The sequence below is a fragment of the Ruditapes philippinarum genome, unplaced genomic scaffold (assembly GCF_026571515.1).
Source record: "Ruditapes philippinarum isolate M1 unplaced genomic scaffold, ASM2657151v2 ctg5499_1_1_1_1, whole genome shotgun sequence".
Taxonomy (NCBI): Eukaryota; Metazoa; Mollusca; class Bivalvia; order Venerida; family Veneridae; genus Ruditapes; species Ruditapes philippinarum.
The window spans coordinates 92362-119596 of NW_026855636.1; the positions used below are offsets into that span (position 1 = coordinate 92362).

Sequence of the window (27235 nt, forward strand, 5' to 3'; positions counted from 1 at the left end):
CTCACCTGAGCTAGCCAAGGGTGAGCTTTTAGGATTGTTGATTAGTCCGTCCACATTTGTTTGTTAACACTTTAGTGGTCACATTTTTGCCTCAATCGTCATCAAACTTTGCAGGATGCTTGTCTAGGTAAATACTCGGATGAGTATGAACACGGATCATCTCGGATGAAAAACTAGGTCGCAGGAGCTAGAAAAACTCTTGTTAATTCTCTTACAAGTGGCTTCTGTTTTAATCCAAATATCCTGGATATTGATAATTTCATTTCTAGGTCAAGTTCGAACTAGGTCACACAGCCCAAATATGGAAAAATCCTTGTAAACACTATAGTGGTAACATGTTTGCCTCAATCATCACAAAACTTAGTCAGGATGCGTGTGTATTTAATTGCTCGGACAAGTTTAAACATGGGTCATTTTGGATAAAAAAAACTAGGTCACAGGATCTAAAAATAGAAAAATATTATTAATACTCTAGTGGCTATTATTTTGATCCAAATATCCTGAAAATTGGACTGAAAGTTTGCTTTGATGATTTCTAAGATCAAATCCGAATATGGGTCACCTGAGGTCACAAACTAGGTCACACCTCCCAAATATATATTAATAATAACCAGTCAGGTGAGCGATCTAGGGCCATCTTGACCCTCTTGTTTATATTCATGATCACATTTTGACCATGTGCACACTTTTACGCGTAAATAACAGTCTGAGCTCAGGTGAGCGCTTTTGGGACAATGCGCCCCTTGTTTTCTTTTTGATACAGTATAAAGCTAATCACTTACATGAAAAGAAGGTCAAAGCAGCCTTAAAGTTCAGCCAGTTCAGCCCCCAAATTTTTAGGGTCCTTGGTTCGATTTTGGTCAGACTGTATGATTTTCTCTCACTGTGATATTAAGTGCAAAAAGATGGGCCATGATAGTATACAGGTGAAAACTTTTCTCTGTATCCACAGCTAAATTGTGGAGAAATTTCGATAAAGTATATAGATAAGAAGCCTGAAAGCTCGGGAATGGTAGTGAAAGCTTCCCAGCGTAAGCCCCAGTCAAACTGCACATCTTCTTACCCCGTAACTTTTTGGCCCAACATGGGGTCATGCAAAATATAGCTCCAAGTCAATTCACTTTGTCAGTGTACCATTGGAAATTTGAATAAAAAAATCAATATAGCGGGGAACTATGTCAGTGTATAAAACCGACCATTAATAAGAAGAGACAATCAGTAGAGCTGCGGTACGCTATTCAAAGATCTCTGTATTCACTTTGTAATGATGAGGGACGGTATTCTAAGGGTCTTCTTCGCTGGGGGTGGGGAGGCGCCCTCAATGTGTTCAGCTATGTTCGAGTTCTGCACATCTTCACAAGCTGGGCTATTGCAAGCTGGATCTGAACACATGGTTTAAGGTCAAGGCCACACTTAAAGCTCATTGAAAAACGCTTGTCCGAAGCAAAACTTTTACATGCATAGAGGGATTTCAATATACCTCGGCACAAATTGTTAACATTGTAAGGCAGGGTGTTTCGCGTAAAATGCAGGACCCTGCAACCAAGGTCAAGGCCAAACATAGAAGCAAAGTTCAGGTAAAAATATGAAGATTTGTATAATGACTGTTTGTCATCATTTATTTAGGGATAGGTACTCAAATGGTCATTATTATTACTACGGCTGTGACACTTTTGATTTTGTCTGTAGTATATCTTCTACACGCTTGGATGGATTTAAATGAAACTTCATAGTAATGTTCATCACTTTGAGAGCCAGTGTATACCGCATAGACAAAATATGTACGTCAAAAGTCAAGGTCACACATAGAGGTCATTGAAAAACGGTGCAAAACTTCTACTTGCAATGGGATTTCGATATTACTTTGAACAAATGTTTACATTTTCAGGCGGATTGTGTCTTGCAAAATTCATGTCTCTGTTGCTAAGATAAAGGCAAAGTTAAAATAAAATATGAAAATGTTTATAGGGATAATTTAGTCATCATTTTTGAGGGATTGTAACACAAATGGTCATAATGATGTCAATATCTGTGATATTGAAATTTAGGTCAATGTATACAAGGTCAATGTAACTGAAGATGATGAAATATCCGGATTTTGTCCAAAGCATATTTCCGACACGCATATAGGGATTGTTATGAAACTTCATAGAAATGTTCATCAATTTGAGGAACCGTGTTGCGCGCATGAACCAGGCCTCTAGGTCAAAGGCCAATGTCACACTAAGAGATCATTGAAAAAGGCTCGTCCGAAGTAAAACTTCTTCATGCATAAAGGGATTTCAATTTAACTTTGCACAAATATTCACTATTGTGAGGCAGAGGTTGTTGTGCAAAATTCAGGTACATGTAGTCAAGGTCACACATAAGAGTCAAAGATACAATTATGAAAATGTGTATAATGACCATTTAGTCATCATTTATTTATGAGGAATAAAAACATAAATATTAACTTTCACGGCTACATCTGTGAAACTTAATAAGTAATTAGTAATAAGTAATAACTTAGTAATTAAGTGTCAATATATGTAATGTCAAGGTCAATAGAGATCATGAAATATCATGTTTTTGTCTGGAATTTATCTTGTACACGCCTGGAGGGATTTTGACGAAGCTTCATAGAAATGTACACTTCTGAGAAGTTATGGCGCGCCCATGAATCAGGTTTATAGGTCAAAGGTCAAAGTCGTTGTAAAAGAACTTGTATTTTAGGTCCATTTGTGCAAGGTCAAAGTCACAACACATTTAATGTTTTAGTGTAACAATAACTTATTGAATCACAGCATAAATGTAGTATTGTGCAATCATTTAGGTCTTTTAAAATATTCTAAAATGCATATGATGTCAAAGAAAACAATTATTGTCTTTAACATTTTTAGCGCAGTTTTTAAAAGTTTCTAAGATTAAAGCATGTGACCAGTTAAAACACAATCTCCCACTCGTTTGAAAATAAAAGGATTGGGACATGAGGTGTCTCATATACATTGTTTTCGTTGTATATTTATTTATGTTTTATTTGAATAAATGATACAACGTATAATTAACAATATATGTCATTGTTTGTAGAAATATTCCATTTATTTCTGTACTGAATAAATTAAGACAGTAGAATTAACTATTTACTGTGATATATTTTTTAAATACGTGTACTATTTTTTACGGTCCAATACAAAAACTATTGGGAATGGTTTATAGATTCTGCAAAAAAAAGACTCATTGTGTCCAAATTATTTTACACGATTTGACATAAATAAAAGATTCATGAATCAAGATTGCTACTAACTTAAAAATAATATACCGATGAATTCCATATGGTCAACTCCGTTATGCATAAAACGTCTAGTTGAAGACAAAACATAATTTTGGACTCTATGACATCTCGACTCCGTGACCCCATGGCACATCGAAAACAAGGTGCGGGCAAGTTAAATTTATAAAACGTCGATCCGAGGGGACTTGGAGCCACATTTAAGAAACAAAACGGCGGGGGCGCGAAGCAAAGACACGCTTATAAGCGGGGTACAGGGCAAAGATTTATAAATAAAACGTCGCGAGGGCACGGAAATAAAACGGCGAGGACGCGTAGCGAACACACGTTAATTAGCGGGGGTACGAAACTATAATAAATGAATGTAATGCGGGGGGCGGCGGGGTGAAAATTCGAGACTTTTATAAAAAGTTGGCAGGGGCGCGAAAAATAGCACGCTAATTAGCGTCCTATAGCAATAAATATTTCACATTTTACGTTTTACAATTAAAACTAGACTTTTCGGCCTCGTCCAGTTAATGAGCGTGTTTTCACTCTGCGCCTCGCCATTTTAACTTGATAATTGAGCGTATTTTAATACACCTGTTAAAATCGATTAATTCTTGTGAATGATAAAGTTTTATTTGAATCGAGTTGACCTCTGGTTATATCAGCTTATCTCGTTGGTCAACGGTTTATTTTTTTAAGAACACGTTTATTTAATACGTGTAAATTAAAATGGCGGAGAAGAAGTCAAGTAGAGTTACACTTCGACATGATTATGATAAAGTCAATTCTGAGGGTTTCGTATTGGAGCAGTCAGAAATCCCTTCGGACAAGGAGGTTGTTGTTGTTGATGGCGCGAAAGAGGGAGGTCACTCTTCAAGTACAGGAAGAAAACTCAGCCAAAGTTACGAAACACTTCTTTTGCTTAAAAAAGAATATGAGTCTTTGGTAAGGGAAGAGGAAGAACTACAGAACGAGGCCGTGGATAAATAAATAAAAGAAAATATAAGTCATAAAAGAAAATCTTAAGCTGAACTCAAAGATGAGAATTTAGATCTTTCTCCTGAATAAGGGTCCTGTTCGTTACAAGATTTAAGAAAAATAAGAATTTAAAGTTGAAAGCAAAGAAAGAATTGAAGAAAGCTGGCTTGTTAGAATCTTCCTCAGATTCTGAGTCCGAAAGTTCTGATTCTTAACAAAGCTACAAATTGAAAAAAAGAAAAATCTGGTAAAAAATCTAAATCGTATCATGATGATGTTTCTATAGGTTTTGAACAAAGCTACAAATTGAAAAAAGAAAAATCTGGTAAAAAAATCTAAATTGTATCATGATGATGGTTCTACATATTCTGGTACTTCAGATTACAGTCTTAAGAAGAGTTCATATTCCAAAAAGTCTGGTATTTCATCCAAATCTTCGAATCATGTAAAATTTCAACAAAAATATCACCATGCCTTTTTGAGATATGAGCACGTCAATTCAAGTGTTGATTTTGAGTCGTTAGAAATGAATCTATTTGTGGCGGGAGAATTGGAAATCATTTCCCAATCAACAACAAAAAAGAAAGAAAGAGAAGCAAGATTAGAATTATTGAAACGTTTAATGTATTTAAACAATTCATATGAATTTTCTATTTTGAAATCATTATATGCAGCTATTTTGAGAGAAATTGAGTTAGGACACAAAAAGTGGGGGGATGACTTTCATTACGTAGAATCCAGTGTTTTAGCCAGAGTTTCTTTGAAAAAATCAACAAATTTTTCGAAACGAATGAATTATAAAGTTAAAGAAGATGTTGTAGCTGAAGAAAAAGTCTGGTTTTGTCCATTGTATCAGAAGAACAAATGTCTTCATAAATCTTCTTCTCATTTAATGGTTGTAAAGGGAAGACAAAGATTAGCTTCACATATTTGTGGAACTTGCTGGTTGAAGGATAACAAGAAACTAGAACATCCTGAATGTTCTAGTGCTTGTCCACATAGTCAAAAGTGACTTAGAACAGGCTTTTCAAGACTTTCAGAGATATGTAAAACAAATGAGAAATCTGTTGATATTTTTTTCCCGAAATTTTGTCAGGTTGAAATTGAAAAAATAATAGATGATCAGAAAACTGTTGCGGTAAATGTTCCTTTATGTAGTCATTCTAAAAAATGTAATATTTGTAAAGTCACAAAATCAGAGTTGAATGATATATCCTTTAATGGAGTTGATTTACATGAAAAAGTTAAAAGGTCAGGCTTGCCTAATTTTTTAGGTTGTCGTATTCCTGTAACCAATAAAATAAATGTTGAGTTCTGGAATAGAATGTTATCTGGTTATAAAGATACTATGGTTGTAGATTTATTATTATATGGTTTTCCCTTAGATTTTCATGGTGATGTTAATTCATTCACTCAAAAAGAATTATGGAAATATAAAAATCATAAAGGTGCAGAGTTATATCCTTCTGATATTACAGGTTACTTAGGAAAAGAAAAATCTAATAAGTCAATCATTGGACCTTTTAAGTCTAATCCTTTTAGTGACTCCATGAAAATATCTCCTCTTAATTCAGTTCCCAAGAAAGATACATCTGAAAGAAGAGTTATTCTTGATTTAAGTTTTCCTAAAAATTTTGCTGTAAATGATTTTATTAGTAAAGATTTTTATTTAGGGGAAGATATTAATTTAGTATTTCCAAGAATTGATGATTTTATAAATTTGATAAAAGGAAAAGGTAAAAATTGTTTGATGTATAAATTAGATTTACGTAAAGCATATAGACAAATACATATATGTCCTGGTGATTATAATTTGGTGTGTTATCAATGGAAAAAACATATTTTTGTGATACTGTGTTATCAATGGGGTTGAGGAATGATGCAGCCATTTGTCAAAGGGTTACTACTGCTATATCTTTTATGATGTTTCGTTTAGGAATGCCTATATTAAATTATTTAGATGATTTAGCAGGTGTTGAATCTAGTGATAAGGCACAGTTTGCCTTTCTTTGTTTAAGAAACATACTTCAGGAGGCAGGTTTAAAAGAATCCTTTGATAAAGCTTGTACACCCTCTGAAAATATGGTGTTTTTAGGAGTTTTGTTTAATACAAATTCCATGACTATGGAGGTTACTTGTGAAAGGTTAAATGAAATTAAAACTCTGATAATTTCATGGTTGCATAAGTCAAAATCTTCACTTAGAGAATTACAATCTCTTATTGGTAAACTTAATTTTGTGGCAGCCTGTGTTAGACCAGGTCGTATTTTTATTAGTAGATTGTTAAATTGGTTAAGGTCTATTCATGATGCCAATCCACATCAGGAAAATGAGATTCCTGATTATGTTAAAAAAGATTTGCACTGGTGGAATAGGTTTTTACCTGTTTATAATGGTGTTTCCATTATGTTGTACGATGATTGGTCAAAGCCAGATGGTGTGTTTTCAACCGATAGTTGTTTATCGGGCTGTGGTGGTTACTTTGATGGTTATTTTTTTCACACAGAATTTCCAGATTTTATCAAACAAAAACAGTTTGATATTGGCTTATTGGAGTTAATTGCTATTGTTGTTGCTCTTAAATTATGGGGCAATCATCTTAAAGGCAAGCGTATTGTTATCTTTTGTGATAATCAATCTGTTTGTCAAGTCTTGAATACTGGTAGATCTAGGTCTGAGTTATTTCAGAATGGTTTAAGAGAAGTTTGTTATATCTCTGCCATTTATGAATGTGAAATTAAAACAGCCCATTTATCTAGTATTCAAAATAGGTTGGCAGACTCCCTTTCTAGATGGCATTTGAGTGATACATTTCAAAAGGATTTTTTGTTGTTGACAAGAGATGTTAGTACTCGAGAGTTTTCAGTGCCGGATGATTTATTTCATTTTATAAATGATTGGTAATTATTTGAATAGAATTTTTTCTTTTTCTTCTTTCTTTCAGAAAAAGAACTTAAAGAGTTAAAACACGACCTTAAAGTTACAAATTTGTCGGCTTATGCAGCTGGTTCTCAAACAAATTTGAGGATTCAATGGGAATCTTTTGTTTTGTTCTGTTTATATTTTCATTTTAATTTTTTGCCAGCTGATACTTACACTTTACAGTTATATGCTCAGTTTTTGAGTCGTTCATTTAAATCTGTAGATAGTATTAGAAATTATCTGAGTGGAATTGGATCAATGCATTTATTGTTAGAATATTCATGAGATCATTGAATCAGTTTTTTTATTTATTTGTCTTTAAAAGGTTTAACACGGATGAAACAACATTCGGTCAAACAAGCAGAAGCCATATCACCTCTGATTTGAAGTCAGATTCATGGTATTTTAGATTTTGACAATTCGGATGATTCCGTTTTCTGGTGTTTATTTTTGTTTGCATTTTTCTTGGTGGCTAGAAAGTCAAATTTAGTTCCTACTAGAAAGGCTTATTTGGAAGTCAAACATTGTTTATTATGACTGTGGTGATGTCTACCATTGGGGAAAATCTTTGTGTTACTTTTAGATGGTCTAAAACTATACAATTTGGTCAACGCCTGTTACAAACTCCTATTTTTAAATTGTATCCTTCTATTTTATGTCCTGTTACTGCATATAACCATATGCTTAAGGTTATTCCTACTAAAAGTGTAGATCAACCTTTATTTATGTTAAATAATGATAAATCAGTTACTTATTACATGTTTTAAAATGGATTAAGATCTCTCCTCTCTGAATTGGGTTATGATTCTTATAAATTTTCGTCACATTCCTTTCGTCGCGGATTTGCTACATTGCTGCTGATGAAATTCAGATTTTGGGTGATTGGCATTCAGATGTCTATAAACGTTATATATCCCTTTCCGTACAAGATAAAATTAGTATTTTAAATTCTGTTGGTGAAAAGCTAATGTTTTAATGAAACAAATATGTGTGTTAATCCTTGTGCTCTCTTTGATTTTGGTATTCACTTTAATGTACTTGTGTTTAAGTTTTTCATTTATTCTTTTCTTTTCTTTTCTCTTCAGTTTCCCGTTTAAATCGTCTAAGAAATCCTAAAATCAAGAAATGTATCATCAATTCCGATTCCGATTCCATTGCCAAACATGTTTCTGATATTTTGGACACTGATATTCGTGCTTTCCCTGGAATCACTACTTCACAGTTGACTTCAAAGTTAGCCAAAGGAGCAGTTAATATGAATTATGATAATATCATTATTCATGTGGGTACAAATGATATTAATAGTTCATCTGATGGAGAAATTTCTTCTTTGTATTCGAATTTATTTTCAGTTGTGAAAACCTTTACTGATCATTTTGATACTATTTATATGTCTTCTATTTTGCCTCGTCCAGTTGACATGGTTGACGTGGCTAGTACTGGTGCGAAGGTCAAACAGGTTAATTTGACTCTAGAATCAATTTGTAAAGATAGGAAAATCAAATTTTTGAAGTCTTTTCGTCCTTTCATGAAAGCCAACCTCCCTAAGAAAGAGTTGTTTGCTATTAAAGATGGTGGATTACATTTGAACTTAGAGGGAACAAGGCGGTTAAGGCAATTTTTTATCAATACTGTTGCTCACATGTAATTATTAAGGTTGTGCCTTTCGCTCCCATTTAAGAGAGGAACTTATGAATTATTCGTATCCATATATTTATTTGGTTTTGTATTATATTATCTGTACAAGCTGAAGATTGATTATACTATGAAAAGTGTGCGCATTAATGTTTGAACTTTGTTTAAGGGTGCTTATCTTGAATAAGATTCTATCTTTCTTTACAAGGTAAAAAATAATACCTTGGAGGAAATATTTCTGGTGAGAATGGTAAATATTTATAATGATTAGTAATTCTTTGTGGATTTACTAATATATCATTCTATAGTTTATTAATGTTGACCAATTTTGCAGTTTTTTAGTGATAATTCGTGATCATTTATTAACCTAATTAAATATTATTATTGATATTTCTGTCTTGGTTTTTCTCTTTAAGATCTTAAATGAACAATAATTCTTGACTTTTCGCTTTGCGGGGTCAAGGTCAAAATGACGAATGGCAAAATCAGCCACCATATCGTTGTGGAATAACCTTTAAGTATTTAATAAAGGTAAATGTAATTTTCTTTGTTTGAGAATAGCGAATAAGAAGAAAATTGATTTCCCTGAATGTATTGTGTTACACGTGAAAGTGCAAAATTATCAATTCAATAGTCATTCAGTTTTGGACAGTCAGACTGACCTGTACACTTATTTTAAAATCAATTTTGTTTACAGCTCGCTATGGCTTCGGGCGATGAAACTAACAGTACTAGTATTAGTAATACAGGTATTCTTTCATATTGTCTAGCTTTCTTCAGAAAGTAAAACAGGATATAAAGTCGAAGCTCGAAGGTATTAAGCAGCAGTACTGTTTCAACAGTGAAATTGCAGACATTGTTAAGCAAGCCTTGTGGGCTATTGAACACGGCAAATTTGAATATTGTGGTGACCAGCTGAAAGAGTTGGCTGAGAAGTTGCACGTTAGAAATAAAGACATAAGAATAGCAGATAGTTCCCCTGCTGGGTGGGATACGGTACGCCAGAATAAGTGCAATCCTGTAGCCAGTGATAGTGTCGATGAAGCCAAAATCAGTAAAGCTGAAAATTGTGCACTTAAACGCAAACGTTCTCCCTCTAAAGGGCGTGGTGCACGTGACATTGTGCGTTCTGTTAGTCCTAGTTTTCAGCAGCCATATTCTTTAGTACAAAGCGGTATGTCGGGCCGGGGACGTAATTTTCATCCCTCATTTGCTCCAGTCTTGCCATACGGATACGGCTCTAGCTTCGCCAATGGTACCGGAAGCGGCTTCTACTGCGGTCCTGTCACCCCAGGGCAATTTCTTTCATTGCGGCGAGAACTCCCACATCCAAAGAGATTGTCCACGAGCTCAGTCATCAGCAACTTTCGGTTTCGGACAGCAAGTCTCAGCAAGGAAGTAGTCGTCAAGATACAGACATTTCTATGAAAGTTGAATATGATTGTTCAAGGTTTACACATGAATACCATGAATATGAACAAGGTCATAAGAATATTATTGTTGAGCAGATCAAAAAGTCATATTGATTTTTGGAAGAAATTGGTTGAAATGATTTCATAATAAGATATTATTGACGAAGGATATAAGATTCCATTGAATTCTCAACCAGTTAATGTTAAATACAAAAATAATAAATTAGCATTATTAGAGCAAGATTTTGTCTTTGAGGCGATAAATGATTTACTTGATAGAAATTTGATTCAAACATATGTTCGAAAATTCCCTATGTAGTTAACCCTCTTACCGTATCAGTTCAAAAGTCAGGTAAAACGTGTTATTCTTGAGCTAGAGAGATTATCAAGCGCCAATGTAAGCAAAGTGTTAAATACGAAGATATAAAAATTACTCTTTCCTTAATTAAGAAAGGGTGTTTTATGATAAAAATCGATTTAATACGTGCATATCATTTTGTTCAAATATTTGAACCGCATACAGAGTATTTGAGTTTTAGATGGAAAGACAAAGATGGCAATGTCATATATTGCAAGTTTTTAGTACTTACTTTTGGTTTATCGCCTGCCTGTTATTTGTTCACGAAATTGTGTAGACCTCTGATCAATAAGTGGCGCGGAGAAGGATTGCTTATTACAATGTTTAGAGATTATGTATAAGGGTGTGCGTATTCATTTGGTAATACTGTGAGGTTAAGTCATATTATAACAAGCAATTATCATAGTATTGCAAGCAATTCATAAGTCCCCTACCGGTTAGAACCCCAGCAACATTCTGATTTCAATTTTACCAGTGAATGAATGACATGAATGAACTTAAATCTTTTGAGTTCTAAGTTTGTCTATTTCACAGTAATGTGTTAAGTTTCCCTGCCTAGTAAGGAAATTATGTTTATACAACCTTGTCATATTATTACGATGTGGGATTTTAAAGTAAATCCTATAAGGAATGAAGAAGTTGGAGTAAAAAATACCAATTTCTCGAAAAAAATCTAAGTTCAAGGGGGACATAATTCTGGAAATAGTCTTGCTAGAGTATTTAACCTTCTCAAAAATGTTGAGTGATAATAAGAAACATATATATGAAGTTTGAAGTAGATACATTAGGAAATAAAGAAGTTATTTAAAAAAGACAACATTTTTTTCATAAAAATCTAAGTTCAAGGGAGGTAATACTGATAATTTTTGTGCTAGAGTTGTAAACCTTGTCACATATGATGTGGTTGATGACCAGAAACTCATATTTAAAGTTTGAAGTAAACACCTTAAGAAATAAAGAACTTATAGTGAAAAAGCTGAAAAATTTAAATCAGAAATCTTGAAATTCAGGCTATTTGTTGCCATAGCAACCAGAGTTTTCAACATAGGAAGAAAAGAAAAAGATGTGCATAATCTGCAGACTGCCATCTACCCATATTTTAAGTTTCATAAAAATATTTTCAGTACTTTTTGAGATATCACTGGATCCAGTTTATGTGTTAAATTTGCAATATTTTCAGACTATTTGTTGCCATAGCAACCAGAATTTTCAACATAGGAAGAAAAGAAAAAGACGTGCATAATCTCCATACTGCCATCTATCCATATATCAAGTTTCATAAAAATATTTTCAGTACTTTTTGCGTTATCGCGGGATCCAGTTTTGTGGACGGACAGACTGACGGACTGACAGACAGATGGACAGACAGACAGACGGACAGACGGACGGAGGGTAAACCTAAAGTCCCCTCCGGTTAAACCGGTAGGGGACTAAAAACATATTTACTTAATTCGGGTTTCGTACCTTATGCTACCATATGTATATGGGAACCTGTACAGTTACATGTATAAGAGTATCTTGGTTGTGATTTGAATACAATCAATGGTTCTGTTTTCATTCCCGATCGTAGATTGTTAAAAGCACAAAAAACTATTGGTTTTTATTGGCCTTATTGACAATAAGGTTAAAGTTCCGGTAAGAAAAGATGCTAGTGCAGTTGGTCAGTTTGTTTCTATGGCGACAGTCATTGGCCATATATCTCAAATTATGACTAGATATTTCACTTTTTAATTAGATGTATTAGGATGAGCGCATTTCACTCAGTGCAGAGAGTTACGAACAGTTTTATTCTGGAAAGGTTACTTGTCTTGTATAGACAAAAAAGATATCATATATGTACTAAAGTAGTGTATTCTGATGCAAGTGACACAGCTAACGCTGGGTATGAGGTTAATACATTAAACGGAGTATCCCATGGCGTCTGATCAGAAACAGAACGCACCGAATCGTCCACTTGGAGGGAATTGGTTGCTGTCTACAGAGTATTGTTGGCTCTAAAACATTTCCTTATAAATCAACGTGTTAAGTGGTTGACAAGCAAGGGATTAAGGCGATAGTTTTAAAGGATTCTATTAGGCAAGAACTGCAAGAAATTTTTCAGTATTGCATGAAGAATGCTATTTCCTTAGAAGTAGAGTTGGTCCCCAGAACGCAGATTTTTTATCAAGGTTGCCTCATTTTGATGTCTGTGGAATTTTGTTTGATATATTACAAATGATAAGTGATCGTTTCGCTCAATTAGATGTTGATTGGTTTGCGTCATATTATAATGCTAAACTGACAAAGTTAAGCCCAATCCTTTCAGCTTTTTATTCTATTAAGTGGTTTCACGATATGTATTGATTAATTTCTCCTACAGAATCAAAATTGGTTTTAAATGTTCTTCTTGAAGCTAGTTAACGACTTCTGTCAAAGCCAGTTAAAAGGAAGAACCTATTAATGTAAAAAATATTAATAGTATTTATTACAGAGTGTATGTAGAGAATAATATAAAAAGTCAACGAATTATCTGCGTTATTTTGGTTGCATACGTAGGTTTCTTAAGAAGTTCTGAGCTTCGTGTCATAGACTTAGTTTTTAATTCTACTTTTATGTATGTTTCATTGAAAGTAGCAAGACAGATAAATACAGAGATTGGGTTTGGTTATTGATCGCATAAACGGGTACAAGGCTATGCCCAGTTGTAAATGTCATAAATTGATATTGTGGGGAGAAATTCTGGATGATCATTTTCTCTAGATCTTCTGTAATATAAGTGCCACAAAACTGGATACAGAAGATAATCTACGAGATATTTTTTCAGGAGCAGCGAGTGCTGCAGCAAATAAAGGTATTAAAGACAGGATTTTTAGGAGACACGGACGATGGGTTAGTGAAGGTGCTATGGATATGTACATTAAAGACAGCGATCATGAGCGTTTGTCAGTGTCTTAAAATCTTGGGTTGTGAATTTGAATTATGTTATACACAATATGTACACTTCCATTAATTCATTGTGTTATGTTGATATTTCTTTATTTAATATGCATTTTGAAATATAAGTTGGTCCACAATATGTAAATAATACATGTCCGTTCTTTTTGTTTCAGCTGACTGTCTAGACGCTTCCTCAAAGACAAAATTTGTAGTTCAACTTGTTGTTGTTTTATATTTAAACAGTTTTATGTATAGTCATACTCTTATGTAAGGGAAGGAATAGCATAAAGGAAAGCTATTTGAATAGAAAAATGCTCGTAACAGTTAATTTTATGCGCTTGTTTAGTTGACGTCTACGATTTCAAATAATGATAATGAACAGTTCGTTAAATAAGCTGGCTAAAATACCCCATTTACTTTGAACCTTGTAGCGTCATTGCACTATGATCATACTGATTTTTGTGCCCCCACTTTAGTGGCGGGCATTTAGATTTATCCTTGTCCTTCCGTCCGTCCGTTCTCTTTTGAGTCGCACGTAACTCAAAAAGTATTTGACCTAGAGTCATGAAACTTTACAGGAATGTTGATCAGCATGTTTAGTTCATCGTCGGATACCTACGGCCGAACCATTAACATTTATCTATTTATTTATTGATTGCATGTTATGTGACATGTTTATCAATCGTGGGTATCCGACGATGGTTTAGTTGTGCACCTGTGTATTTTCGTGTGGATTTATATAGTATTTTCAGAGTTATTGCCTTTGACTTAGTAAAATTTTGCAATTTTTAACTTGTGTCGCACATAACTCAAAATGTATTTGACCTAGAGTCATGAAACTTAACAGGAATATTGATCAGCATGTGCAGTTGTGCACCTAGGTAATTTTGTGTGGATTTATTTAGTATTTTTAGAGTTTGTGCGCTTGACGTAGTAAAAATTTACATTTTTCAACTTGTGTCGCACGTTACTAAAAAGTATTTGATCTAGAGTCATGAAACTTTACAGGCATGATGATCACCATGTGTAGTTGTGCACCTGGATATTTTTGTCTGGATTTATTTAGTATTTTTAGTTATTGCCCTTGACTTAGTAAAAATTTGCAATTTTCAACTTGTGTCGAATGTAACAGTTAACTCAAAAAGTATTTGACCTAGAGTCATGAAACTTTACAGGAATGTTGATCAGCATGTGTAGTTGTGCACCTGTGTATTTTCGTGTGGATTTATATAGTATTTTCAGAGTAATTGCCCTTGACTTAGTAAAATTTTACAATTTTTAACTTGTGTTGCATGTAACTCAAAAAAGGATTTGACCTAGAGTCATGAAACTTTACAAGATTGTTAATAAGCATGTGTTATTGTGCACCTGGATATTTTCGTGTGGATTTATTCAATATTTGTAGAGTTATTGCCCTTGACTTAGTAAAATTTAGCAATTTTCAACTTGTGTCGCATGTAACTAAAAAAGGATTTGACATACAGTCATGAAACTTTACAGGAATGTTGATCTACATGTGTTGCTGTGCACCTGGGTATTTTTGTCTGGATTTATATAGTATCTTTAGAGTTATTGCCCTTGACTTAGAAATTTTTTGCAATTTTCAACTTGTGTCGCATGTTACACAAAAAGGATTTGACATAGAGTCATTAAACATTATGGGAAAGTTGCTCAGCAGTTGTAGTTGTGCACCTTGAGTTTCGCTTGTGGATTTGATCAGTATTTGTAGAGTTATTTCCCTTGACTAGAAACCGTTTCATTATGTTGTGTTATTTGTTCTTTGAGTGCTAGAGTTAGAATCAACCAACTTTACAGGAATAATGATCAACATCACTAAATTACAGGAATAATGATCAACATCACTGTGAAGCTATGCACCTGGGACTTTGCGTGAGGATTTTTTTTCAGTTTTGTTAAGAGTTTTTGCCCTTGACTTACAGTAGTATAAATTTGCAATTTTCAACATGTTCATGCATAGCTCAAAAGTATTTGACTTGTATGCCTGAAAGTTTACAAGAATGTTGGTCAGCATGTGTACTTATGCATTTTGGGGTTTGCTTGTGGATTTATTCAGTATTTGTAAAGTTCTTGTCCTTCACTTAGTGAAAGATTTTTAGTTTTCAACTTGTGGCACATGTAGTCCAAAAATATGTGACCTAGAGTCATAAGATTGATAGAACAGAGGCGTGTGGTGGTACCCGTGTCCTATGGACACATTTCTAGTTATAGTTTAGTTATATAATTAAGCAAAATATACGGGATGTTTTGTTCTATCCATTTGCTTTACATTTTGTATGATACTTTATGCATATGTCCTTTTAGCACGACATTCCTGTTTTAATTGTGGTATTTCAAATCGTTAATGTTTTTCTTTGGGTATTTTCAAACAAAAACTTAAATACTTATTTCATTCGCTTGAAGATCATCCGAGACTTATATGATTTTAAGTAAGACACATGATTTACTGTGGAGTGTATAATTATTTTGCAGTCTTCAATAACAAAATGTAAAAAGGACATTCGAATACACAAGATTAACTCTCCGGGACTCAAATGTCTTGGTTCATTTCGAAAATATGGTGGCTGATGTGTACCATACTTGTTTTTGCCACGCGACCCCGCCAAGCGAAAAGTCGAGAATGAACAAGTAAAATGGCGGGGGCGGGGGCGAAAAAATGCTTATTAATGGAAGCGCGGGATCAAGTTAAATAAATAAAATTTCACCCCGCACCCCCTCTTATGAACGTGTTTTTTAGCCCAGCGACGCCGCCAGGCGAAAAGTCAAAAATAAACAAGTTAAGTTGGCGGGGACACTTATTAGCGGGAGCGATTTAATAAAATAAACGTCACCCCGCGTGAGCGCGGAGCGAGATTTAAGAAATAAAACGGCCAGGGCGCGGAGCAAAAACGGGCTTAGTTGCGGGGTTGCAGGGCGAAATTTTATTTATTAAACCACTCCATCCTGAATATCCACATGATATTGCCCTTTGTGACTTCTTTTTGTTTTCTAAGCTTAAAGATACGTTTCAGGTTGAACATTTGATCAGCGCAAACACCTCGGTTCTGCAATAATTCAAGTGTTTTCACAGTAAACCTAAACCAGACTATGAATTTTATTCAAAGATTGAATCTGGAGACTAAAACTTTGTATATCTGTTTAATAAGATGAATAATTTGAGGGAAAGAAATTCGGTGAAACTTATAAAGAATCAAATTTAACCTGCTTTGATGCATTCATATTTGAACACTCCTCGTAAATTCATTTTTCAAACAACTGCATATATTAACAGACGTTCGTCAATGTAACATTTAATTCGGTCAATCTCAAGGTGTGTTATGCACAGCAATTATGATGACCATTCCTTCGCAATCACTTTACGCTTGCGTAAAAACTCGCTTGTCATTTTACAGCTGCCTGTGATACGAATGTTTAATAGCCTGTGACCACCCCCTCGCTCTCCATTATATATAGTTTTGCTCAATTTGGTATCGCCAAGGACACTTATTTTGTTTTCTTAGCATTTTTTCATAGAAAAACTCGAGAAACTATAATGAATAAAATAATTATGATGACTTTCGTATAAACTCATCTGCAGATGTTTTGAAATTCTTAAATAGAAATCCTTTCAAAACATAAGTACATGCTATGTATTTTTGTTTAAGAACGTAGACAATATAGTATGTGTAAATCAAAACGAGTCCTCAACATTTTCAATGTTGTTGTTGCAGTTTTCATTTTATCTAAAAGTTGTAGCAAGCCATCAAATTGTCAACTGTCGTTTAGCACAATGCGTTTCGTTAGTTTACATCATTGTCTGTTTTATCAATTGAGTTTGACAACCTTTTTCATAGACAACTTTCGTTATTTCAGAAACATGGGTGTTGATATACAAACTTATAGATGTAGAATCGGGACCTTCAGATCCTTACAAGGATTTGATGTAAAAACGCTTTCATGTTGCGTGAATTACAGCAGAGGTTTGAAAATAGTAGGGTCTGTTGCCTTTATAGGAATACTTCTACTAATTGCTGGGGTGGAATCAAACCCAGGACCTCTTACAACGGGTAATGTAACAACAGTGTGATTTTACTTTTTAAATCAACGGAACATTTAAAGTTTAAATTTTCTCAGTGAAATTTTTACCACCTTAAGGCCCATTTTGTCCCAAAAATGTATTTATCTTAATTTTCTCGAATACTTGATTAGTTTTTAATACTGTTACAGTTTCCAAAATGTTACTTATGACATAAACCATGATTTTGATTCTGTTGTTTTTCTTTTTGCAATAAGTACAATGATATAGTATTGTGTATTGTGTATGTCAAAATCAAAATACAAATTAAATTTCTATTTTGGTAATAAATAAGTTCACATTGAGAGCTTTTTTTTACATTTGTCCGGGGAGTAAGTATTCGTAGCTTCAGCTTGAAACTCCATAAATGGATAGATCTTCTTGAGAGAAAAGATCGGTGCTTGAGCACTATAGCATTATTTTAGAAACAATAATTTTTGTTATTTTTCATACTTAATTTTTGTTTACAAAATAGAAGACAGACCCAGAAACTAAACACGAATGTCACACGAAATATTTGCCTGATGCAGCCGGGATTTGAAACCGCTTGACTGCGATGTCATCTTTATTCACCAAGGCAACCAGCTATTTTTCACCTAACGATTAATAATCTTTTTAAAAAAACATTTCTTTAGATTAATGGGTTTTAAATAATGACTGCCTTATGTTCGCGCCCAAAAACACCCGCTACACCTGCACAAAGAGAACAGCGTAACGCGAGTGGAAATGGCCAGCAATGTAGATTTTCTCAATATTTTTAATTTATACTTAAAAATATAAAAAAATGTTCACAAGGTCGTCAACATTTTCTCGCTGATAAATTGTTAAAACTCTATCGCTTTTAAAAAAGGAAGCTGAACAATAAGTACATAAATTAAAAGCATAAAGAATATCGATATAAGCACTACTTCTTTTTCCTGGAAGTCATTACTGCTCGTTGAACGCTGTTCTCATAAAGGGCGTGAAGTTGGTATTTGTAGGGCATGGTGTTAGTGATGTTTCTTATTTGAATTAAATGATGCTAGCAAACAAGTAATCTCATAGATCTTTGATAATATGGCATGAAATATTGCATTTAAACTCTACACTCTACGAGTTGATCCTGTTCCTTGAATACTAATGCAGATACAAATTTAACATAGTCCTTTTTAGCACAGCTTATCCTCAAATTCTTAATGGCCACAATTGATGTTTGGCGCAGTTAATTGCATTTGGACTAAATACATTTTTGTGAGTTGTACCTTGACGATGGATAATTGGAACGAAAATCAAGGAACATTTTTTAAGAATTTGTGATTAAGCTTTAGCACTTGGTTTACATGTACACTTTCTTGCGTTTAAAAACAAAACATTCTATTTGAAAAACCTTGAACACAACTTAGAACTCTACAGTGAATAAAGTTGAACTATCATTAAACGCGAGTCATACACCTACCAATTGCAATGTGTTCTTCAAAGAATGCGGCTTGGCAAAGATGATAAAAAGGTCGATACATGTACACATGTAATAAGTTACCTGAATTTTATCTTGAAAGTATATGCATGAAATATCAAAAAAATATAAATTTTATGATAGTATTGTTTTTCATACCATTAATATCAAAATGTGAATAACAATATCAAAATGCTACTGAAAGTTGTAAAGTTTGGCTTAATAAGCTTGCTCGGAATCTCCTAATACAAATTATATTTTAAACTTTTACTGGCTTTGAATATATAGAAGATATCACATCGGAAAGAGACGAAACTCAATACAACAGGACGAGCCAAAATTGTTCAACATTGCCTAGTGGTCTTTCTTTTTTGATTTATAACCATTATTTGTATTTACATTTAGAGAAATGCACATGTTCCGCACACAAAACTAAGATCAAAGTTTCCGGGCTACCAACAAACGTAGATGAAGAGGACCTCGAAAATTTATTTGAAAATGAAAAGAGGCAAGGCGGTGGCAGTGTTAAACAAATTACAATGTTTCCTAACAAAGCTATTGCGATAGTTGAATTTGAAGAGGAAGAAGGTAAATTAATAGCATGTTTTTTATCATTACCATTATCCCCCCACCCCTGAATCAAAATAAGTCTGCTATTTTCATGTGATGGTGTTGTTTTACTTGCTTCCGAGGGATTATCCCTTTTCCAGATTTGTTTACATTGAAGTATATATGTAAATTATAGTTTTAGTTTTAGTGTTTTATGAAGTGTTCAGCATTATTTCTGTGCATCATTTGCCTCAGATTTATTATGTCTGCTAATTTCAGTGAAGCAGCTTTGTTAATGTCTGATATTTATAGAATATCATAAATTAATAATGTTAATAGATACTAAGTACATTGTTGAATAAATATACATCGACGAAATGCAAAAGGCTCGTTTAGTACGCTAGGAAGATACTTGTTCTCACGAATGATCTTGATAAGCAAACATTTTCACGAAAATATATTGAGATTTGAAATATAATGTCTCAGTAACCATATGCTTAAAATTTGATGTAATACAAAATGTATTTGTTTAATAACTTATCCTTGTGCTCATTTCGGCCATAGAATTGCGTAAATTCCCGTTACTATTGTACATTGTTTGAATTTATAATTCTTACTTTACCTAATATACAGGGCGGTAATAAGGTCAACAAATGATAAATAAATTTTGAACATTACTTTTTGTGATAATGAGAAAATGATTTTTATTGCGTGAAACATAACTAGCTTTTAAGAAACATAAAAGGATAAAGGTCAAGCTCAAAGATTAAAAAGTGATAACCAAATGGTACGGCTATTTTTACGGTTGAATATAAACCGCTAGGTGCCGTGTCCGGGGTTCTGTCTTGCAGAATTTTGTTTGTTTGTGTTTCCTTGCATAGTCTGTTGTTATATTTTTGCAGTATCTGTCGATCTTTGGGGAGAGAGATTTGTATTATTTTTATTACATTTCTATTTTGAACATATTTCTATCAATCTCAGCTGTTGAAAAGGTACTGAAGAAGAGGCCTATAAACATAAAGAAGAAAACCGTTGATATAGAGCCATACCATACCCCGTATACCCTCAAGCTAAAAGGGCCACAAATAACTTGGACGTCGATAGACAAACCATCTGAATGTTTGGAAAAATCATATGGTGAAGTGTCATGCATTACATTCTCATCAGAAGAAATTGGTGCCATGTTTGTTACATTCAAAGATGAAAAAGGTCTGTGTTTATGTTGATAGTACAAATGAGATATTCCTATTCCCAAAGTGTTTAATAGTTTGTTTATAAATGCATACATTGTATCATGTATTTTGAGGTATTTAAAATCTTACACGTATTGGAAGGTAGTTTGCACTTATCAGTACCGTCAATGAACATACTCAATCAAACCGAGCGTGCAACATTTTCAGTGTTGTCGTTTTTGACTTTGTTTAGGGATTATTATTTTCTCTGTTTTGTCATAATTGTCCTGCTTTTTTTCTATAATTTGGGTAATAAACACTTATCATTTAATTTTAGTTGCAAATGAGCTCGTTATTAAAGGTGAATTGAGTGTTGAAGAGGTTACATTTACTGCAGTATTCCACAGTCCAGAAAAGAAAATTCATGATGACGACAAATTCGCGGATGTAGATTGTATAAAGTCAGATGTAGACGATAAAGGTGAGAAAACAACCTTTCTTGTGAATCCTTCTTTTATAATGAAACTCAAAACATAGGGGTGATATGTAAAATGGGGTCATTTTTGTCGCACTCCTATTGTACTTTATGTCGTTGATTTGCTTAAGACAGTATCACTCAAAAGAACATTCACAGACGGATATATCTAAAAAGGATAAATGTGTCATTATAGTAATTGTACAGGAATTTACTTTAGATTAAATGCCCTTTAAAATTTTCAGACATAAAGTTTGTCTGGAACGAAACTCAAATATGGAAATTAGCATTGAACTTATGTGTTGATAGGTCTAAATATGGCTTTTTTATATATTTTAGCCTACACGATTTTCATTATCACGTATTGCTCAATCAAACCGAGCCTGCAACATTTTCAGTTTTGCCGTGTTGGGCTTTCTTTAAGAATTTTGTTTTTCTACAATTTATTTTTGACATGATATGATATGACATAATTTGCCTTGTGTTCAGAAACACAAAAATGAACTGTAACTCATATATACTCAGTCTGGGGTAATATTTATTTATTCAATGCGCCTCACTTATTGATTTAATGCAATTAATTTAAATATGTTTGTACTCCGCAGTGACCTTATGCTGCTGATTATGTAAAGGCGGCGCCCCTCTGTGATCCTCAGAAGTAAGTATTCTGCCCGTTCCACTGCGCCGTTGTCCTTTTGTACGTCTCTTCATCTTTTTATCTTTGGTTACCCAGTTTGTTTCTACCGTTTCCTTTTTTAATAGTTTTCCATTTCCCCCGTCCGCCTGTCCTGTTTGGTGTTTTGCTAGGCTCCTTTTCGGTGGTCCTGTGGTGATCTTATTTTTTCAAATGTTAAAAGTACGATTACTTCTAGGTCTAGTTTTAATATTATTTTAAAAGTTCCTTACTGTTTGTCTTTTGTGTTAAATACGTACCAGAACATAATAATTGAATTGAATTTGCATTCACATTTAGATAAGGACACCGGCCACGATGAAGATAGACTTTTTCCATATGAACAATTCATTAAAACCCTAGGACTCGTGGATTACTACCCTGACAAGATAAACATTTCCTGTGTTATGACAATCGATATTGAAAATGGATCAATGTTTGATCGAGACCAGACAAAAATAGAACTGACCGAACTTCCGTGGATACTTTTAAGAAGTCTACTTGGGGTTTACTGCAAAGCAAGGGATCGGGTAGCATCATTAATTTATGAAAGATCAGGAAGTCAAGGGCAATTTACAAGCGATTGGTTATTTACCGAAAGTTATGATGATACTGAGATAAATCCACTTGATCTTTTCATTACGGTTTACAAATGTTGTGATCCTATGTTAAAGCAACTTTTGTTTCAAAAGTGTTATTCTTGTAAAATCGCAGTCCCTTTTATACATGTACTTCATGATTTCTCATCACTGAGTAGTAGATCAGTTGTCTCAATTTGGCCTTTAAGATGTCTTTTTATCCAGAACAGGTATGTCACTAATGAAGGAAAAAGAAATTTAAGCGTTGAAGAGGGCGTTTACGAGCACCCAACAAATCTTATAACATTTGCGCGCATCGGAAAAACAGATAATTCTAAATCGGAAATGCTAAACTGGCTGTTATCAGATAATAATTGCAAGACATTCTTTGATAAAAACTGCGCCCGACAAATGACCAGCCATAAATATAGTGAAGGGCTCGTTGAAATATTTTGGCTTCCAATAGACGGTAATTCAATGGATAGGTTTAATAATCCTGTCACATTTTTAAATTGTAGAGGCAGTTTACACCACTTTCAGAAAGAAGTATTAGATTTTGTGTCTAAATTGACAGACATCATGGTTGTACTGTTAGATATCGAATCTTTACATGGAACATCTAAGTGGTGTACAGATGACTATGTGTCAAAATTTTCATCGATGATAATTATCATTGATAATCCTATGATAAGAAAAAACGAATCGATTGTGAACACATTCCGCTCAAAAATGCAATCGCAAAGAAAGATCTGTGAAATAATTTCAACTTACCAATGTGAAAGAAAACTAAATCCTATTGAAATGACAGGACTCTTACAGCAGAAATTGCAAAGTCTTCTCATTAAAATTCACTTATTGTCATTAAATGATCGCATTAAATCTTTGTCTCAAAACATTGATTTGGATGAAGACAGCGATTCTTGCAAAAACGGGAAAAAACGTGCAAGGAATATAATTGAAGAAATGATGAAAGCAGGGAACTCATTGAAATGGAAGACAATTATTACCCCAGTTCAAACAACTATTTCCAATCGTATCGCACCGTTGATAAAGCAGCAGCAACGTTTACAATATGAAACTGAAATTAAGGATATTGATGAAAAACTACTTTCATTGAGACATAGCTGCCTGGATAATGTGACATCCACAGTACAAAAGTTTGCATCTTATCTTTGCGAGACTCATACATGTGAGCTTTCCCTCCAGTTTTTTCTTGGGTGGTTAAATATCATGCTGGCAAATAAAAAGATGTCAACAGTCCGCGAATTACAAACACAATGCAATTTAGACATTGATAGATTAAAATCAAGTGACTTATTGGTTATAAATGTTAAACAAGAAGTCGACTCTTTACTGAAAGAAACAGAAGATAACATAGAAAAATCTTCCTTTAGTATTGAGCATCTTCTCCGCGAAATAAATCATATCTACAATGTGTGTTTGATCTTAAAAAGAGAGACTAGCCTCCCCCCTGTAGACAAAATGAAAACTACTTTAGCTAACTTGATATATATTGGATATACATTTGAACTTGTAGATGGTGACAATTTCTTTTTGCCAACTCATTGGGTAGAAGAAATTTTGCAGTCCCTTTCATTTAAAATTGATAATAAAAGTTTTTTGACACTTTCAGTTCTAGGACTTCAGAGTTCTGGAAAATCAACCTTGCTGAATACAATGTTTGGATCGCATTTTGCTGCTTCATCTGGGCGATGTACGAAAGGCCTGAATTTGAAACTAATTCCTATGTCCCAAAGAATTACAAAATGTAATTTTAGATATGTATTAGTTGTCGATACTGAAGGGTTGAGAGCTACAGAACTTTATGATTGTAAGATGGCTCATGACAACGAATTATCAACATTCATTACTGGACTTGGTGATGTTACTCTTCTTAATGTAATGGGGGAAAATATTTGTGAAATCAACGACATTCTCAATGTTACTGTTCATGCTTTTATAAGATTGAAAAAGGCAAATAAGTCCTTGGATATTCGAAAGTCATGTTATTTTGTACACCAAAATGTAAGTGGAATATTATCTGCACGAAACACTAGGCCTGGGTTACGAAAACTAGTGCAGAAACTGAATAATGCAACCAAAGACGCCGCTCAATTGGAAAATGTTCCTAACATCAGTGAGTTTAATGAAATTATGGAATTTAATATGGATTCACAAGTATTCTATATGCCAACACTTTGGCAGGGTAACAGCCCTATGACATTTGTAAATTGTGAATACAGTCAGCATGTAAACTTTGTGAAGAGCGAGGTGCTACATGGGGCTTGTGAAATGACAAATAAGTCGTACAAATCGTTAAGTGATTTGGTAATCCATATGAAAGATCTATGGACAGGTGTTCTTAGCGAAGATTTTGTCTTCTCATTTCGAAATAATATAGAAATCAAAGCTTACATTCATTTAAACGAATATTTTAAACAGAAACACTCTATAATTGAAAGGCAAATTTATGATAAATGCTGTGTGTCTGCACAAAAATCTTTTTCAAGGTCAGTTGATAAAAAGCAATTAGACTTTGATTTTGACAATGCTAAAACGTTTACTAACAAAACAATAGACAATGAAGAGGAGAATTGGAAGGTAGAAATGGATGACTTTTTAAGACAAAGTAGTTATTCTGAAGAACAAGTGCATTGGAAAGGTATGACAATGACTCGCATTGCCTCTACATGCCTAGACCTTAAATACAATATAAGCCTCGAACTTTCTGCACTTTATGATAATAGAGCTGTTGAAATTTTAACAACAATGGACAAAACACATGAAGATAAACTCATTAAAAAATCATGGAATTTGGCCAAACAATTAAAGGGAAATTTTACACCTGAAATAATAGACAAAAAGTTTGAAACGATTTGGACAAATATTGCTTCTCAATCACTTACGCGTAGCAGTGGTGAATCTAAATTAATTGATATCAAAAAAATTATATATAATTGCTTAAACAAACTCTTTGACCAAGATAAGCCTCTTTTAAAGAAATTCTTAGATAAACGAGGTGAGAATACTGTAACGATTACGTTACAGGACTCTTTTGAAAATTTATGCTTAGATACATCAGATGTAAAAAGAAAAAACCATATTTTGACGAAAGACAAAAAAGAAAGCATAAAAGAAAGCATCGACATTCTTTTCGACAGAATTGATGATATCCTTACGCAGCAACGAAAAAACAAGAATAAAATTACTGGATCTGGTGTAACACGTTTCTTTGAGGAAGTAGAAGAATATTATGCTAGTTTCGAAAAGCAACACGCTGAGGATTTTTCATTTACCATTTCTCTCAAAATGAAAATATTTATACAGATTGCTGAATGTGCCGGCAATATTTTTGAAATGCACAATACAAATTATGAAATGAATTTTGGTCCAGAAGCCCGCCGCAAACAGTACAAACAAAAAATGAAAAATATTTTCATGTCATTCGTTCATGATCGTAAGGCTGACGAAACTGCTGCATCTGAGTTCAGTTACTCAGTCAAATCCTCTGTTCGAGATTCTGTTATAAAGGTTCTGTCGAGGGAAGTCAAAGTTGCATTATGTTCGCATATCGGTTCAATGAAATATCATTTTATTACAAACTTACTAACTGATTTATTAAGCATGAATGATTATAAATCATTCTCTGAATATAATCATAACCCAAAATTGTTTGCTGCACAGTGGATCACAACACGATCAAACACGTTTCTATTTTGTCAGCCTTCAAGAAAGTACTACTCTATGGCTTGTAGCTACATAAAGGAATACTTTGAAGACGTCAAAGGATCAGTTGTTAAAACTGCTGAAATATTTTCTAAAAGATCTACATCTGATTGTGAAACTGTGGAGATCAGTTCTCCTTCTGATGACTGGATTGACACATTGTCATCGAATTTACAAAAATGTACATTATCTAATTCACAGTTCAATCTTTTAAAGAACATTCTGCGACAGAAAATTGAAAAGGAGCTAATAATTAGAAATTTAGATGAATCTGAACACAAACTTAAAGAGGAGTTTGAAAAGGTTGATAGTACAACTGTTACTTGGAATATATCAGAAAGACTAGATCCCATAACAGAAGTAATAAAGGAAACTTGGGGGTGTCCAGATGAATGTCCATTTTGCGGTGAACCATGTGCTAGAGATATTCACGATGCCGAGAAAATGCCTCACTTTTGTATACAGCATAAACCAAAAGGATGTAAAAGGATTCATTTATTAGTTTCAAAACAACTTAGTATTACTACATGCAACTTTGCAGTTTCTTCATCAGATTTAACTCATACTTGCAGTGTGTTCGACTATGCTTGTAAATCGGACACTAAAAAAACGAGTTGCCCGCTGGAAAAACACAGATATCGTGATTATAAAAAATTCATAAAAAGTTGGGACATAGAACCAAATACAGATATCAACGCAGTTTGTAAGTTTTGGATGCTGTATTTAAGTAGATTTGCAAAGGACATTACAAAAGACACTGATATTGAAATTTCAAATATCCCTGCGTCTTGGCAGGATATTTCAGATAAAGATGCGACTGAAAGTCTAAGAAAACTATATACGGTAATTGAACATCACAAATTGTAGAAGCAACAACCGAAATGTATTGTATATTATATAAAACAGCCTATTATAGTAAATCACAGTTACTCTGATTGTCCATTTTGGAACGCATGTTCCTTACATTATCTGGTGGAATGAAAAAAAGGTAATAAACAAATTGAATGGAAAGAAATATTAGCTAGTACTTTTATCTCATTATAAAAACATACCAGTTTTTATGCTCCCCGAAAAATTTCGG

General features: G+C 33.7%; 1 protein-coding gene across 1 annotated transcript in view; it reads left to right on the top strand.

The window, feature by feature from the left end:
- LOC132743965 (interferon-induced very large GTPase 1-like) overlaps positions 1-26997 on the top strand; it is a gene marked incomplete at its 3' end in the record, with an annotated part of 37063 nt that extends 10066 nt beyond the window's left edge. Inside the window, exons 2-6 of the mRNA XM_060732564.1 lie at positions 17348-17541; positions 19387-19569; positions 20512-20739; positions 21040-21183; positions 22151-26997. Coding sequence (XP_060588547.1) covers positions 17352-17541; positions 19387-19569; positions 20512-20739; positions 21040-21183; positions 22151-26997 — 5592 coding nt within the window. The remainder of the gene's footprint in view (positions 1-17347; positions 17542-19386; positions 19570-20511; positions 20740-21039; positions 21184-22150) is intronic.
- Positions 26998-27235: the final 238 nt, after the last annotated feature.